This window comes from Pholis gunnellus, assembly GCF_910591455.1.
Source record: "Pholis gunnellus genome assembly, chromosome: 8".
NCBI classification, from domain to species: domain Eukaryota; kingdom Metazoa; phylum Chordata; class Actinopteri; order Perciformes; family Pholidae; genus Pholis; species Pholis gunnellus.
Window position 1 is genome coordinate 26,691,171 of NC_136534.1, and position 17,773 is coordinate 26,708,943.

Consider the following 17,773-nt stretch of genomic DNA (forward strand, 5'->3'; position numbering starts at 1 on the left):
CGAGTTTGAAGTTGTTTGGATAAACAGTTCTCCAGAAAGCTGCAAACAATCAGCTCGTTCCCAACAGGGAACGTTTTGAACTGGCACTAGTTCCTAAAAGTCGAAAACAACCTGAAGAGCTGCAAACATCTCCAGCAAAGATGGCGTCCATATATTCTTAGAAAGCCCTGATTGGCTCAGTTCAACCAGGAACGCAGGACCCGTTTGAGTCGGTCAGTGATCCAGAGGGTCTGGAACCAGATGTAAAAAACTAAACAAACAAGATGCGGGACTTTGCAGTGTCACGTTGTGAAATGTGCTCAGCATCTATATTCAGAGTCCAAACAGTCAGCAGCTTCCTAGAGGGATGGCAGACGGGTTTGAGGGACAGAAATAAACTCACACGAGGTCTGCAGCGTGGAGACGTGACGGGTCGATGGCGGCCGCTCGCTCAGTCACTGTTTGCTTTGTTTCACATCTTTGGTCCATGTCGAAACATGGCTGTCACGCATTATGTGAACTTCCAAGTCCATTCCATTAAAAATGAATCCAACTCTGTTGTGACATAAACCAGTATTCACCAGTCAGAGGGTTTTTATTTATAACTCTAATATCATGGCAGGTGAATCTTACCCAAATAAAAGTTACACCTCAGACGGATTTATTTATGTTATTACACAAATAAGTTCTGATCCGCGCTGCAGACTTCTGGTTCCTTAATTAGCGCCTTCTTTCTCACACGTGTGCTTTAAAGTGACCGTTGGCTCCATCGCCTGTCATAAATAATGAAATGTTGTTCACGGACGCACAAAGATTCATATTTCTAATCCAGACTGCTGAAGCCTCTTATTATCCCAGATTGAGGATTTTGTCCTCCATCTCGTAACTGTGTAAGAAAAGAAAGTGTGAACTTGTCCTTTAATGTTGTCACGTTTCTTACTTATTTAAAACCTGCTTAGACTGTGTGTTTATTCCTGAGTCTGGGCTGAACGCCAGTTGGCTGCTGGAGTGACTGTTGATTAAATATCAGAGGGCATCAGGTCCATCTCTGTGTGTGTGTGTGTGTGTGTGTGTTTTTGTGTTTAGCTGATTCATTTATTCATTGTTTTGTTGATTTAAGTCAAAACAGGATACATTATTAGCTTTGACACAAAGCACAAGTCAGGTTAAATATGTATGTTGTTGATCATATACTGTATTATTGCATATGTTATCCATGTAATTATGAATGAGGAAGTATGAAGACGAAGCAATAAAAGCCCACACAGGGTGGGAGTGGAGGTGGAGACCGCTGTTTCTTTCACACGGGGAACGAGAAGTCGATGTTGATTTATTTGTCACGTAACTTGTGTACTTCAGTAACAGCACTTCTTTAGTTATTTAAACCCAAACAACAATGTTTTTCCTGTTTCCTGTTATTTTGAAAAGACTGGATTCATGTGGCGCGCAGAAATTGACACGAGTTGCTGGACTTTTGTAGGAAAACCCACGAAAAATGAGGAGCAACTTTTGTTCGATATCATACGAACTGTTGTATGAGGATACGTTGATTAACGTTAATGTGAGGAACTTTCATGTTGTGTTGAGTTTGTCGCCCCCTGTGGACTAAAGTGGTAGTGTCTCTGAGCACCAGACTCCCTTTAGAAAACAGACAGGAGCTCCGACTGCCGGTCCGAGGCTGCAGGTGAAGCTGGATCTGGGTCTGTCCACGGTGGACCGGTCTCTGCTGGAGGATCTGGGTCTGTCCACGGTGGACCTGTCTCTGCTGGAGGATCTGGGTCTGTCCACGGTGGACCGGTCTCTGCTGGAGGATCTGGGTCTGTCCACGGTGGACCGGTCTCTGCTGGAGGATCTGGGTCTGTCCACGGTGGACCGGTCTCTGCTGGAGGATCTGGGTCTGTCCACGGTGGACCGGGTCTCTGCTCCTTTAATGATATGGAATAATGTTCTTTAAAAATGTTCTGAATAATTGATATATAATTCACATTTCAACTAAACATGGCCATTCCTCGATATCGGGATTACTAATCTATTATATCTGTGTGAACATCTATAACTACAGTTCTGTTTTCTCTCTTTGGGCCATGTGCTCTCTCTCCTCCACACTCAACAACAACATTCAGCACTTGGGCTTCATTACCAATAGAGAGGGAGGAGAGAGGGGGGAGGGAGGAGAGAGGGAGGGGGGAGGAGGGAGGCGATTCTCAGAAATAGTAACCGAATGAGTACATCGTCCACCATGAAGCAAACAGAGAGGAAGTCAGAGACCTGCAGGTCAGAGTCACTGAACTCAGTCAGAATATAAAGGCTGCCGGCGTTTCATTTATTAATAATTAAAAAGCTTCCTGCTGAGCCTCTTTTAATTCATCATTTTGACTTTGATATCTTGAGGAAAAAAATGTTTATGAAAATAAAAACAAATACAACAAAAATAAAATAAGGAAAGGTGTTTAATTCAGCAATAGATTATAGATATGATAATAGATTCATCGGCAAATATCAACAAAAAGAGTCTAAAAGTATTATAATAAAATAATAAAATACCACTCAAACATCAGTCAAACATGATACAATCAATCTGTGTACGTCTCGTTCAGTATCAGGTCTCTGTGGGTGAAACCAAACCCGGTCGTGAAGAGGAGCTGTACCCTGGTGTTTAATCAAAGGACCACAGTGGGGGGTCCACCAGGACCTGTACTGGGACCCCCTGACAGGTTAAACCGGTCCTGGATGTTAATGTGTAAACATGGGTTTGTAGTTTATTGAAACCTTAAATAAAGCAGCTCAATCATTCACACACAAAAAACACAATGTAAAAATACTAAATATGAATGACGATTAAATATTCTCTTCATTCTTCTCTCTGTCTCTCTCGACACACACACACACACACACACACACACACACACACACACACACACACTCTCTCTCTCATATGTAAACAAAGGCCCAGGCGTTTGATTGGCTGTGATAGTAGCTGCTTGGTTGATTTTCAGGCTCTCTGTTGTTATTTCATGGCAACAAGCCACACCCTGCTGTGACCCTGATCCACTGTATCACACACACACACACACACACACACACACACACACACACTCACACACATACATGGGGATCAGGGGATCCTTGGAAAGCAGCATCAACAAACGGAGCTCATTTCAGTTTAAGGAAGAAGAAAAAGAAGAAAGAAATCCATTGTCAATTCAAACATACTGCAAATATATGTATATATATATATATATATATATATATATATATATATATATATACTGTATATATATATATATGTGTATATATATATATATATATAAAACCAGCTTCGATCCTTCATCTCAGCGGAGCGTGTTCAAACATGGCCGACTTAACTGCAGATAACAACAGAAACTGAAAGAACAGACATTTAACAGTTCAGCAGAACACATTGTACCTGATCCAATCACCTGTGTGTGTGTGTGTGTGTGTGTGTGTGTATGTGTGTGTGTGTGTGTGTGTGTGTGTGTGTATGTGTGTATGTGTGTGTGTGTTATCATAGTGCAGCCATAAAATAATGTAGTAAAATGTGATAAAGTCCCAATAAAGCTGCACAGTTTCAGCAATAAACCCATCACACGTAGCTACAGAAGAGTGTGTCTTCATCTGTGTGTGTGTGTGTGTGTGTGTGTGTGTGTGTGTGTGTGTGTGTGTGTGTGTGTTGAAGTTGTCCAGTGTTGGTGTTTTAACCCTGAGACAACAGCTGTTTGTTCTGTCTGAAACATTCACCTCAGGTTTGTCAAACTGTGATTGTGTACAAATGTTTTTTTACGGCCGAGCTCAAACATTGTCTGGCGTTCGTGAGGAGGAGCTCGGTGCTTCGTCGTGTCAGCGTCCCCTGATCACCTCGGGTTCACTCAAGTTTAACAACTGAACCTAAACAGACGCGTTATCCTCCGTTTAAACAAGTTATTAACGTCTTAACATCCTCTGTATGTCCGGTAGTGAATAAATGTATTCTACAGCGTTTCCAGTTATGTCAAAGTGAAACCACCTCAGTGGCTTTGATCTGATTATAAACACTTTAAAGCTCTGTGAGTAAAATATTAACTTTTATTTTGTTACCAGTGTTTCAGTGTCAGCTTTATCTCGGGATGTAATAAAGCTGATTTAGGAATAACGACCACAGTGTGATTTGCTGGTCATAAAATACTAAAACCACCCAAACACCATGACAAGTCCCAGCCGTGTGCCACACTCTTTACCGTCCCACTAGAAACTCTTAGCGTTGTGTTGTGGTGCTTCTTGCAGCGCGTTTCTGTATTTGGTTGTTTTCTCTTATTTGCAGCGACATGTTGTCAAATTGTTGAAGATGTTTTCTTCATGTGCCGTACGTTTGAGCTCTCAGGGCCACCGTACAGAACGAATGCGGCGCCACGTTTAAACACACCACCCAGCTCTCTAACGTTCATTACAGGTCTGTTGTATTTAATCGTACAGGTGTTTCTGTGCTTTCTGCTCACTCACTCTTCATCCTCCTTCCTAGTTGTGGCGCAACGATCAAACGTGTCCCCGGAGGAACGCTGTGTGTTTGGAACTAATGGCGCCTCTGGAAACCGGCCAGGTCTGTTTGTGTTGGTCGGAGCTGAAATCCGCTGACGAATCATCAGGACAGATGTTTTATGAATATTCATGTTTTCACTTCTATATCAAAGGGAGCCGGATTTTAGAAAACTTCATATAATGGATGAAAAACAAATACTGGTTCAGTCGGGTCTGTGAGGCATTTGAGGTCACGATGAGAGGATCGGACCATTTTTAGGTTTGACAGTTTGGAGTCACAATTTCACAACAGTAGAAAAAGAGTCATCATTTAAAAATACATGTGTCCTCAGTTGTTTTTATTGTTCACAGTGTTTTCAATGTTACACAGTGAGTCCTGCACTCACAAATGGAAGCCCATTCCTGCCAGCAAAATAAAATAAAAAATCCACCCGAAAAAATTAAATAAAATAAAAAATCCACCCGAAAAAAAGAAAAGAAAAAGAAATCCACCCCAAAAAAATTAGATATAAATATCTACCCAGAAAAAAAAAAAAAGATTCTGTTCTTTTTTTTTTTTTTGCATGTCGTATTTGTTCCGGAAAAAAGTAAAAAAAAAAGATGATGTTTTTTTTTTTTTCTTTTTTGCCGGAAAAAATACGACATGCAATTCTACACAAGGTAACTATTACTGGTGACTTTTGTAAATGTTAGATGTTATATATCATTATAAGTATTAATATGTAGAATTGCATGTCGTTTTCATGGAAAGACTGGCGAGGGGATGAAGGGACCTGTGAGGAGATCGTCACTGAAGCGCATGCGCACTTCTAATCTCTTTTACTAGCAAAAAAAAACAAACATCATAATCTTTTTTTTTTTTTTTTTTACTTTTTTCCGGTTACAAAAAAAAAAAAAAAAAAAAGCGACAAACCATTAAACGGATATATATATATTATTTATTTTTTGGGTGGATATTTAATTTTTTTATTTTTTTTTGGGTGGATTTTTTATTTTTTTTTGCTGGCAGGAATGGGCTTCCATACTCAAATGAACCAAAGTGTCAAAAGTAAAAGTACATATTGTGTAAAGTGGCCCCTTTCATACACACACACATAAACATATAATATTATTAAATGACTATCACTGATATATTAACCTTCTGAACCACAAAGCAGTTTCGGGAATCTATTAAATTAAGCTGTGGATGTTTTCATTTCCTTCATTTAAAACACAAGTCACGTTTTACAGAGTCTGTCCACGAGTTGGTGTAAATACCACAGACACTTGTGGAGGAGAGTTCCAGGAATACGAGAACCGTAGTGCTTGGTTTTAAAAAACTCAGCTGACAGAATGAATAACACTCCACTCAGAAGCTCCATCTGGGATCCACTCACTTGATAAATTGCTCAGATTGAGAAAGCTGGTCGGCCTGTCCAAGGATGGGGGGAGGGGCGCCGTCTGAACACAAAGCTCTCCAGTCAGCGAAACGTTAAACACACACACACACACACACACACACACACACACACACACACACACACACATATATAAATCAGTGTTACATAACTCCAGCCGGGGGCCCCGAGTTCCTCGTACGTTCAGAGAATCAGTAACTTGTGGGTGAAGCAATCGGGACGCCTCCAGCAGGAGTTTTACAAACTGTCATTACATAATCTCTGTTGATCAATCCCACAATGCAACATGGGGGTGGAGGAGGAAGGAGGGCTCAGAGGAACTACTTTTCACCCCTGAAGTCTGCAGCTCATGGCGAGCCCATGTTCACACACATACAGAGCACACGGTGTCTCCACGGCCTCCAGACGGGTCGGATTATGTCATTGTGTAAGCGTGAGGTGACGTGAAGCGGAAGATGTGCATTTACTTCTTGTTTTCCTGTTGTAATAAACAACCTGTGTCCTGTTAAAACACAGCAAAAAGGCACAAATACAGGAGACTCAGTCACATCGAGCTAAAGCTAGCAAACATGAGCCACTGATACCCAACAGGTGTTTTATTCAACGTATCCTCACACATCGTATGAGAACTTATGATCATTTTTCATACGTTTTCCTGCAAAAGTCCAGCAACACGTGATCGTTTCCGCTCGTTATGTGAATATAGTCTTTTCAAAATTAACTTCCATAAATACTTAGTTAGCTTGAAGAAAAGATGGTGAAATACTAAGTTGAGACTATAATTCACTAAATGAACATCATGCTGTATTGAAGAAGACTTGAAACTAGAGATTGAGACCATAAACTCATGTTTACAATGTTTACTGAGGTAATAAATCAAGAGAGAAGTAGAGTCATTTTCTCATAGACTTCTATACAACCAGAGGAGTCGCCCCCTGGTGGACACTAGAGAGAATGCAGCTTTAACACGTGAAGCTTTGGCTTCACCGTCGTCTTCGATTCAATCTCATTAAAAGGCACAACACGTGTCAATTGCTGCTCGTTACGTGAAAACAGTCTTCAAAAGAGAACAAAAGAAACCATGAATACTTAGTCAGGTGGACACTTCTCACCCTCATTGGTCGCCGTGTTTTCTACGTAGCAGAAGGCATCGAGGAAGCTGCAGCAGCGGTTGCGGTCGGTCAGGTTGGTCTCGTCCAGCATTCATGTGCCGTAATTCAGACATCTCACGAAGTAGTTTTGCATGTTATTAACTATAAAGGTTGGAGGTGGATGGATCCAACAAACCGAGACCTGCTGCTCATTCCACATGTGAAACCAGAAGTCAACGTTGATTTATTTGTCACTTATTTTCTGTACTTCTTCAGTACCGGCTTCCTGTGAAAATGGAAGTTTATTTTGAAAAGGCCGTATTCATTTAACGAGCCAAAAATGTACACGTGTTGCTGGACCGTATAAGGACACGTTGGGTTGGTCCAACGTGAAGTTTTAATTCAATTGTCAAGTGATCAAACAAGCCGGCAACGCCCTGTTAGTAAGTACACAGTGTACACAGTGTACTACATGGAAGTGTACGAATGGAAGTATTCGTATTGAGACACATCTCACTGCTGTCCCAGCACACAGAAGAGGCATGTTTTAACCTTTAAGTGCGATAAAAGAACTAAATTGTTGGGTCCACATCAGCTGAGTGAACCTTCGGCCGCACGTTCGAAGGCACAACAATAACTTTATCTCTTCAATTTGCTGTTAATGAATTCATGTTTCTGTGCATGTTGACAGCCTGCAGGCTCACGGCACAGCAACAAATGCAACCTTTGATATTACTTCCTGCCATGTGCAACCTCCTCACATTCCTGTGAGGGAGAGTGAGGGGTGTGTCTCCCTCTCTCTCCCTCCCTCCCTCCCTCCCTCGCTCTCTTTGAATGGGGGAAACAAACTCAGTGAACCCAAAGCTTGCTGGCTGTCCTCCAACTGCTATCAAAGTTGATCCTCTGGGCTGAAAAGGCCTGTTTTCTTTTCCTCCATTCAGCTCGGCCACCACGGCCGCCCGTTCAAAAGAAAAGCGTTGGAGCGCCAGAATAACGATCACAAGCAGGAAAGTTTTAAAAAGGATTCGTGGCGACCGAGCACAGGATCCACAGTTAAAGATACACTTCCTCCAAATTAGCCACAGTGGCCCAAACTTCATGCAGCTTTCCCCCTTTGTAAGGGTGAACATATTCAACATTTCTCTTCCTGTCAACATAACCACGTGCCGCTCCGTCTCTCAACGCTGTCTGACTTCCTGTATGTGGCTCTCAGCTCCGAGCCCATTGGTTCCCACTATAGACGACAAAAACATCGGAGTTTTAAGACTTCCTGGTTAGTTTTTAAGCACCAACTGGAAGACTATTGTTGGTCTGAATGTGCCTCTAAATACAGATGAGCCTCAACAGCTGTGAGTGAGACCCCCCCCCCCCCCCAACAACAGAGCAGTGTTTTCTGTGAGTGATGTCATTTGTAAGGTTTATTAATCTCCTAAACGTCCCTGTTTATCTCAAACACACTGAGGGATTACAGAAGGTCTCACACACACACACACACACACACACACACACACACACACACAGCGTTCCTGTTGTGATGGTGTGTTCAGGGAACCTGCGAGAGCAACAGCTGCTGTTGCAGACAAACAGGAATTGTACTTGCGGGCTCCGCTGACTCACGTACAGGAAAACATGAAAGACTGAGGAAGTGTGTGACCCACTTTCCCGGCAGCTCACTTCCTCGTGTTGTGGACCGACTTTTCACTGTAGAGACACAAATATAAAGGGACGTTTGACTCTAGATGTTGTTGGACAGTGTGTGTAATTGTATTTTTTTCGCTTCCTTTATTCAAGATATGCTGATTGTTGACACACTGCACAGGGTGTGGACACATTAACGGGAACACCTTGGTCCAGTACAGCAACTAAAATCCTTCTCGCTGGAAGGTTTTGATTCAATAAAGGGCCGTTCACACGTTGTGTCTAAAATAAAACCTGCGCCACGATGACGATGATGACGTTGTGGTTCTCTAGCAGTCAGACTCACTGACGATGAACGGATGTCCAGCACCATGAACCCCTCACTGCAGCTTCACTGTCTGTGACCGTCTGACCTTTAACCCGGACGTTGTGACGTCCTTCTACGTCACAACGTCCGGGTGAGATGCATGAGAACGCTTAAGAATGCGTGAGAACGCTTAAGAACGCTTGAGAACGCGTGGGAACGCGTGGGAACGCGTGGGAACGCTTGAGAATGTCTGAGAACGCTTGAGAACGCTTAAGAACGCGTGAGAACGCTTGACAACGCTTAAGAACTCTTGACAACGCTTGAGAACGTCTGAGAACGCTTAAGAACGCTTGAGAACGCGTGGGAACGCGTGGGAACGCTTGAGAACGTCTGAGAACGCTTGAGAACGCTTAAGAACGCGTGGGAACGCGTGGGAACGCTTGAGAATGTCTGAGAACGCTTGAGAACGCGTGGGAACGCTTGAGAATGTCTGAGAACGCTTGAGAACGCTTAAGAACGCTTGAGAACGCTTAAGAACGCGTGAGAACACTTGACAACGCTTAAGAACTCTTGACAACGCTTGAGAACGTCTGAGAACGCTTAAGAACGCTTGAGAATGCGTGGGAACGCGTGGGAACGCTTGAGAACGTCTGAGAACGCTTGAGAACGCTTGAGAACGCTTAAGAACGCGTGAGAACGCTTGACAACGCTTAAGAACTCTTGACAACGCTTGAGAACGCTTGAGAACGTCTGAGAACGCTTGAGAACGCTTAAGAACGCTTGAGAACGCTTAAGAACGCTTGAGAACGCTTGAGAACGCTTGAGAACGCTTGAGAACGCTTGAGAACGCATGAGAACGCTTGACAACGCTTAAGAACGCTTGACAACGCTTAAGAACGCGTGAGAACGCGTGAGAACGCGTGAGAACGTTTCAGAACACTTTAGAACGTCTGAGAATGCTTGAGAACGCTTAAGAACGCGTGAGTTTAGAACGCGTGGGAATGCTTTAGAACGCTTGAGAATGCGTGAGAACACTTAAGAACAAAGTTGTAATTGTTCCTTCATGTCAGCTGGAATCACGTTACATTCTGTCATGACACAAAGAAAATATAAATGTAAATGTGAATTAAATGTTCTACGTCAGAATTTATTCTGCAGACGTTCCCACGTCCCATTTAGCACATCAACTCTTTTTCAACTAAGACAAAAAACAACACTTCAAGCTAACGTAAAAAACTTTTCTTTCACAATAGAGGAAGTTTGATCATGTTTATCTGTTTCCAATCAAAATTACAAATAGTTTATGGAAACACGACGAGTGATTCATCCTCGATCTGTTTGTGTGATTCTGTTCTATGAGTCAAACACAGAGTCAAACTAACTATTGTTATTTTCAGTTTGATTCATGAACAACATTTGTATTCAGCACTTCTACAACCAGACAGAAAACAAGTAAAACACACTGAACACAGCGCTGCTATGTGAGCGATCAGACATCACATCGATCAATACACCGTGTATATAAATAGCAGTGTATGTACAGTAATAATATTCTATGTGTATGTTCCAAACTGCTGAAGTGTTGTTTGTTTTCTGCTTCAGGAAGTGGGGACCGTTTATCTTGCTTTCACACGATGGTGTCACTCCTCAACTGCCACAACCTCTCCGGGTTCCAGTATGACTGGACCCGCTGCTGCCGCTGAAACCCACAGGAAACCCGAGCCGGGGCCCTCTGATTGGCCGACGGGGGGGCCACGTGTTGGGAGGTGATAGTATAGCTCCTTGTATGGTCACGAGGGCCCTCTCTCTCTGACTGGAGCATCAGGTTCAGCGCGGCTGCTGTTTCTCAGGAACAGAAATGTACACGGTGTTCTCCCACGCACACACACACACACACGCGCGCGCATACACGCACCCGCACACACACTCTCCACTCCTATTGTCAGCGTGTCAGCTCCACACGTTTACACACCGCGCTCAGTCAGCTGCATCCGTGTATTGACACACAGTTTTACAGACTGATTGTAATGTCGCGTCATAGATATTTAATCATATTACGTCATATACATGCAGTGTGCAGAGAGGCGTCTTCTGAACACGTCTGGTTTGAATAGATGTGATTGTTTAGACAAAGAAATTATTATTATTATATACATAATTATGCTTCGTGCGGATTATTTTACCTATGATGCTGCGACTGCAAATGTTTTATCATCCTTGTTCACATTTACACTGTATTTTTAGTAGCTGTGACTCATGTAGTTGTATATATATATATATATATATATATATATATATATAAGGTATAAATAGCTGCAGATTCTATTGTCACTGGTATCAAAATGTGTGAGCATTTATACATATATTCGACAGCTTGTTACCATGTGATTGATACCACGGAGACACCATAATAATATGTGATAAAGTATATTTTTCGCGGTATTATGGCTGAAACTCCTGCTTTCTCGTCACAGACTTTGGTGCAGCACTGTGTTTGATGTCATTGTGATGATCATCAACACGAATTATGAATGCAGCTCGCGCTCGTGCACGTTTGCACATTTAAATAAGACCACGAGAGGTGGAGCGCAGACCCGAGGTGAATTAGGCCTCGTGGAATAAACCCGTGCTTTGTTTGTTTTGGACAGACAGCAGCAGACAGTTATGAGTTATGTAATGTGCGTTTGAACGGAGCGGACCAACGGAGCAGCGTGGTCGGGTTCGAGGCGGGAAACCGGATCCCCGGTAATAAGAAAATAGCGCAAACGAGCGTTATAGTTGATTTTTTAATGGTTTGAAATTGTCGCTGATATTTTAAATGTATGACATTTTAACTCGATGATTCATCGCGTGGGTCACGTGTAACCGTGTAGTTTATTTTGGTTTAAAAAAAAAGAAAACGCCCCTCCCCCTTGCGAGAGAACATGGTACGGTCCAAAAACGCGTCATCCATTGTTTACAAATCAAACCCTGGTTGTTGGTTCCTTACCGAGCGGCGTGTTGAGAGCGAGGAGCGGCTCTCAGTCATACCGACAAACAACACACCCCGAACCCCGCGGACACCACACACCCGCCAGCATGCCGTGTCGGAAGGAGAACTACATCTTTCTGGAACAGTCCGTCACCGTCGACTCCAAAGAAGTGGACGCGCTGGTGACGAAAATCGGCGAAGCGCTGCAGCTCCACAACCACAGCGGCGGCGGCGGGCACCAGAAGAAGAAGACGGTGTCCGTGTCCGTGTCCTGTCTGCACGGCGGCAACACGACCGGCGGCGGCGGCGGCGGCGTCAAACCGGCGGCCATGATCAGCGGAGGAAGCGGCGGCGGCGACACGGGAGCCCCGGCGCAGAAACGCCGCCACGGCTGCTGTATGCGGCTCCGGAACCGGAACCACCGGGCGAACCCGTACAGCATCCAGGAATGGGACCACCGAATCAAACCGTGGAACAACAAGAAGAGGAGAGACGCGGAGGAGGACGACGACGATCCGCACCGGCTGCTGCAGGAGCTGATTCTATCGGGGAACCTGATCAAAGAGGCCGTGAAGAGGCTCCAGTTCTCCGCAGCAGCGGACTGTGTCACCGCGGCGGACGGTGTGCCGTGCTGATACCGGGGCCGGTGGACTCACACACGCGCGGACTGCTTTTTTAGATTTAAAAATTCACAGAACTGGTAGCTACGTTTGTTTTTTTTCCTAATTTCATCCGTTTGTTTGTTACTCCAGCCGGCCAATGAGCCGCGCTGTTGATGTTTGAATGGCTCCTGTTGGGGAGGAGGAGGAGAGGAGGGGGGGGGGGGGGGGGGGGTTGAACCACCACCACCTTTAAACCAACGTTTCATTGGACAAGAGTTTATTTCACCCAAAAAAAAAGCGATTCTCGTGTGATTTTAACACCAAAACCCCACTTCACACGGGACTGTGTGTGTGTGCGTGAGAACAATGGGGCTGATCAGTGATTGAGTCATGAACAGAGACAGGAAGTCGATGCTCATTCATTTCTTATTTACCACTACATCCGGGAACTCGTTCATGTGTTGTTTTGGGGGGGGGGGGGGGGTCCTCATGGTGAGCCGGTCCCTGCTGTGGCGGACCAGACTCTGATGGTCTGAGTAGACCTTCTGTTTACAGTCTAACGCTGACCTCCTCAGACTCATTCTGCTCCTCTGTCAGCAGCTGCAGCGTGTTTCTCTTCTAGACTGTTGTTGTTAATGGAAGAGGAGCGTTAACACGGGGGGGGGGGGGGGGGGTTGATGTGTGTCTGTCGTGGTTTTTTTGGGGAGGTCGTCACGTGAACACACTTCTGTGGTGCTCTCTCAACCTTTTTGGGGATTCCGTGTGAGGAGTTGTGATCTGTTTTTTGTATTTTGTTTCTTCTCTGTGTAAAGAAAAGTCACCACGCCTGCTTCGTACCGAAGCATCTGATCCTGTTCCTGAGTATTCAGGCCTTATTTTTTTTTTTGTTGTCTTAATAAAACTCATTTTCTGTTTTTCCAAAACCTCCTGCAGAGTCTCTGTCTTTGCTCTACATTTGGCCTCTTGTGTTTTGTGAGCGTGGACAGCGTGGTCTTGAAGGACACGCGCTCATTATCAGCCTATAAATACCCCCCCCCCCCCCCCCCCCCACACACACACACACAGCATGACTCCACCGGTGAACAACATGTTTTGCTCCAGAGGCGGAGCGGCCGTCCAAGCCGGAGTCCTCTGTGCTGCTGTCAGCTCCCTCTGCTGCTCACACTCACACTCACACTCACACTCACACACACACACACACTCCAGGTGTCACCGCTGCACTGAAGGAAGTCGTATTTTGCTCCACACGTCAGGATTCACCTCCAACAATAATGCTCGTTACTGTGCAGATAGAAAGGCTATCTCGCTGTCATCGCATACGCAATACAACAACAGTCTGTGCTTCGCATTAAGCACAGGACGGAAAAGGGGAACAGAGTCGTGTGTTATTTTCTAATATTTAAGTCAAGACTAGTAAAACTGTCCGTCTGCAGACGTCTTGTTTTGTTTCACCAACTGTCCAAAATATATTCGTCTTACAAAGAGAAGCAGCAGCACGTCTCACAGGAGACGCTGTGAATCTCTGCTCTCATTCATCATAGATTAAAAAAGATTTTAATTCTAATAAAGGTCTGTTCTAACGGTCACTGTCTAACGTAAAGGAGATATCACAACGGTGAATGAGCCTCTGGCCCACAAAGTATTACAATGTTTGTATATTTGCAGTTTTATGAGCTGAACGTCTGTGGCGGTGTTTAAGAAATGCTGTGTTCAGTTTTTTTCTCCATTCTGAAACATGCGTGTGTGTGAGTTAGTTCAGAAGTTCAGATGAACTCTGAGCTCAATAAATCAGCTTCAGTGCTGTTATGTTTTAATGTACAAGTACAGCAGAACAGATTAGTCCATGAATCGATGAGTCAACAGAATTAATCAACTTATTAGATGGTTTGCTGCTTTTACTTTGAATAATTTTAGTGTATCAGTAATACTGTGGGGTACCAGTACTTTTACTTACTACTGTAGCAAGATACTTTCATGTTGTGTTGATTCTGTCGCCCCCTGTGGTCTACAGTGGTAGTGTCTCTGAGCACCAGACTCTTTAGGAAACCTCTCATGTTACTGCAGCAGGTCTGACAGTCTGCTCCTCTCAGTCCTGGTCCTGGTTCTCCCGTGCCTCCCTTCCCTCCAGCGGGTCCAGCGATACGTCCTGGGTCTCCAGCAGAGAGGAGAAGCTCTGCTCCTGGAGGAGGAGGAGGAGGAGGAGGAGGAGGAGGAGGAGGAGGAGGAGGAGCTGCTGCTGCTGCTGCCGGGAGCTGAGCTCTCCTCCTCCCTCCGGAGCTGCAGGTGAAGCCTTCATAATAAGCAACCGGGGTGTTTAATCACTGAAGGAGCGTTTAACAGGAGCTTTTCCACAAAGTAAAGGAAGAGCGAGGCTTTGAATTAATCCGTTTCTGACCCTGAATGTGGATCACGTCTGAAATAGAGGGGGACTGCAGTGGGAGGACCGGAGTCCGGATGTGAGACTAAAACACTTTGAGTGTGATGAGCTCTTTGTCTTTGTGGGCGGCAGCTTTTGTTCTTCAGGCAGCTCCACTGCATCCGTGATGCAACCAGAGCACCAACGAAAGATAAAAACAGAAGCTGTGCGAGCGCTCACATCACATCGGTCGTATATTTAGTCTCCGGAAGAAGAAAACGCACTGCAGACAGCAGCAACAAGAAGCTGCTCTTTGATTCTTGTGACTGAAGAAAGAACCAGCAGCACCGCTCTGGTTCATTCGCACTAATAACTGAATCAGCGAGTGAACCAGTGGTTATTATGGTCATGAGTGGAGAGCCTTCATCATGTAGAGAGAGGCAAATAACAAATACTGTTCTGATCCCAGTTAAAGTCTACCAGGAATTACACATGAATTTGTTGATTTAAAAGATAATTTTGCAGGTTAAGAAAGTCTCATTTTGTTGTAAAACTGTTAAAGTATCAGAATGAAAATACGTTATTATAAACCACACACCAAGAAGTGTCTGAAGCGACGTTTCTCTCTGAAACTAGACGTCTGTGTGTTTAGTAAGAGGATGTTCTCACACTAATAACATAGCCGAGTGAGAATGCTATCTAACGTGAGTTAATTAGATAATGTTACACTTTAAAACATTTTATTATCGTCCACCAGGCTCGATACATAGACGGGTCACAGCAGAACACAGAGGACACCTTCAGTCCACAGCAGCTGACTCGTGTTTGTGTTCCAGCTCCACCTGTCCACACACCTGCTCAGCTTCAGCTCCTGATTGGCTGCTAAACAACAGAGATGGGCAGTATTTCTATTACTTGTAATTGAAATACGTATTTCAATTACTTTTAGTATTTTGTAATTTGTATTTGATAGGGCCGATTCAAAATCTAACGTAATTTGTAACAAAATACTTTAGAGTGGAGTAATTTTGTATTTAAAATACTCAAAATACTTTCTCCACGAATCAAAAAACAGTTCACGAGTTCAGTCTTCAGATCTTCAGGTTCAGCTGATTGTCTGTCAAGGTAAATATTGTATCTGAGTGACAGATGTCAACTAGCTTGATGTATAACTCATGTCTGGGTCTGGCTACATAGCCTATTGTTTATACATGGTGATGGTTATAATATCAAGCTAGCGATCGATGCTAACATGCTAATGACGCTAGCATGCTGTCTAGGCTAGTGCATAGTCAGTGTTTAGCAAGTTAGCTTATCAGTCGAGTAGCTAGCTATAGGAAGAGGGAGGTTGGGAGCTTGTATGTCATATGTGATGAATATGTTCTTGTTGATACAAAACCAAAGTTTATGGGCTGTTAAGTCCCATTAATACAAATATATATATATATATATATATATATATATAATCAATGAAGTTGTTGTCTTGTAATACAAAATACATGTATTTTGTTACATTTTCTGGCACCAGTATTTTGTATTTTGTTGTAATACATTTATTTGGGGGTATTTTGTATTTTGTATCAAAATACATTTTGATGTATTTTTGCCCATCTCTGCTAAACAATAGGAACAATAATTGTAACACACTGGAACCTTCCACAATAACTATGAACACAAACGCAGCGTGTTTATTCTCATTAACAAAGCAAAGCCTTCTCTGCTGGCCTAAACAGAATCACAAAGTTATAGCTATTTTATAATTTTCTAATTTTTTTTACACTGCATGTATTATAATTTATATAAATATTTTCCCCATTATCTTATTTTCTCATTGCACAGCTACTGTGCTCCTCAGTTGCTCTGCTTCAGTGCAGCTTGTTTTAAGTAGAGCTTTTATCCAATCAGAGTTCACCTCTGTGTCTCTAGGTAGAAGAGAGGCCCCAGCCTGCAGACTCACCAGTGAATCCATGTGCAGGTTAAGTGAATGGGGACGATATTGTTGATTGTCATAGTCTTCAACCAATCAGATCTTTAGTTTAACATTCTTTGACGTACCAGAGCGGCCTGCAGGCCTACAGCTACGTCAGCATTACTGCAGCTCTGCGCGAGGTGCAGAGTGTGCTGTGATTGGTCAGTGGGCGAGCACGTGACTAAAGTGAACTTATGCTTGCTAGCAGAACTTAGGTTGTAGCAGTCAGAGTTCAAGTGGAAAGATATGGAAGAAATTATAACATTTTTAGTTTTTTTTTACCTAGCTTTGTTTTTTTAACATCAAATGGCGGAAGGAGGAGAAACTGATTTAGTGGCGACATTTCCGGCATTTCCGGACAAACTGGACATCGTAAGAAACGGCCGGGCAACCCCACAGCTAGCAGCCCTGACCAGCCAGGAAAAGGATTTGTGCACCTTTTTCAGTCCGCAAACTATGAACGGTATTCCTGGCTGACAGGGTCGGAGAAGAGTTGTAAATTGTATTGTATTGCTGGGAATGCCTGTTATTTGCGACTGAACGTCTCGGTGTATGGAGCCATGCTGGATCTCGTAACCTGAGCTGCCTGAGCAAGGCCGCTTCACGACACCAAAGTACGGCGGGACACGTACAAGCCACGGTGCTCTTGAACACGTTTGGAGGGACCCGAGTGGATCTCCAGATCAACGAACAAGTTCTCAGGGATGTTCTGCACAGCCGCGTTTTGAACTCTGTGTAAACAAAGACAGGAGGATGGACTTTGTATTTAAATAGAACAGCATTTGGTAAGTGAAACTGCTTTTATTTTCTTTACATCTGCAGTGTGTTAATTTTGCCTATCGTGTCGTTTATGGATATTGTTCCCTGATGTAAGTACTGTTTGAACGGCCCTCGCTCTTTAGTGTGAGTGCTGCTGGATTGTTTTGTTGC

General features: G+C 43.8%; 1 protein-coding gene across 1 annotated transcript; it reads left to right on the top strand.

The window, feature by feature from the left end:
- The first annotated feature begins 11,906 nt into the window (after positions 1–11,906).
- Positions 11,907–12,985, top strand: gbp (glycogen synthase kinase binding protein). Its single transcript, XM_079164098.1, has one exon. The coding sequence runs from the start codon at positions 12,024–12,026 to the stop codon at positions 12,549–12,551; it is 528 nt and encodes a 175-aa protein (XP_079020224.1). The 5' UTR covers positions 11,907–12,023; the 3' UTR covers positions 12,552–12,985.
- Positions 12,986–17,773: the final 4,788 nt, after the last annotated feature.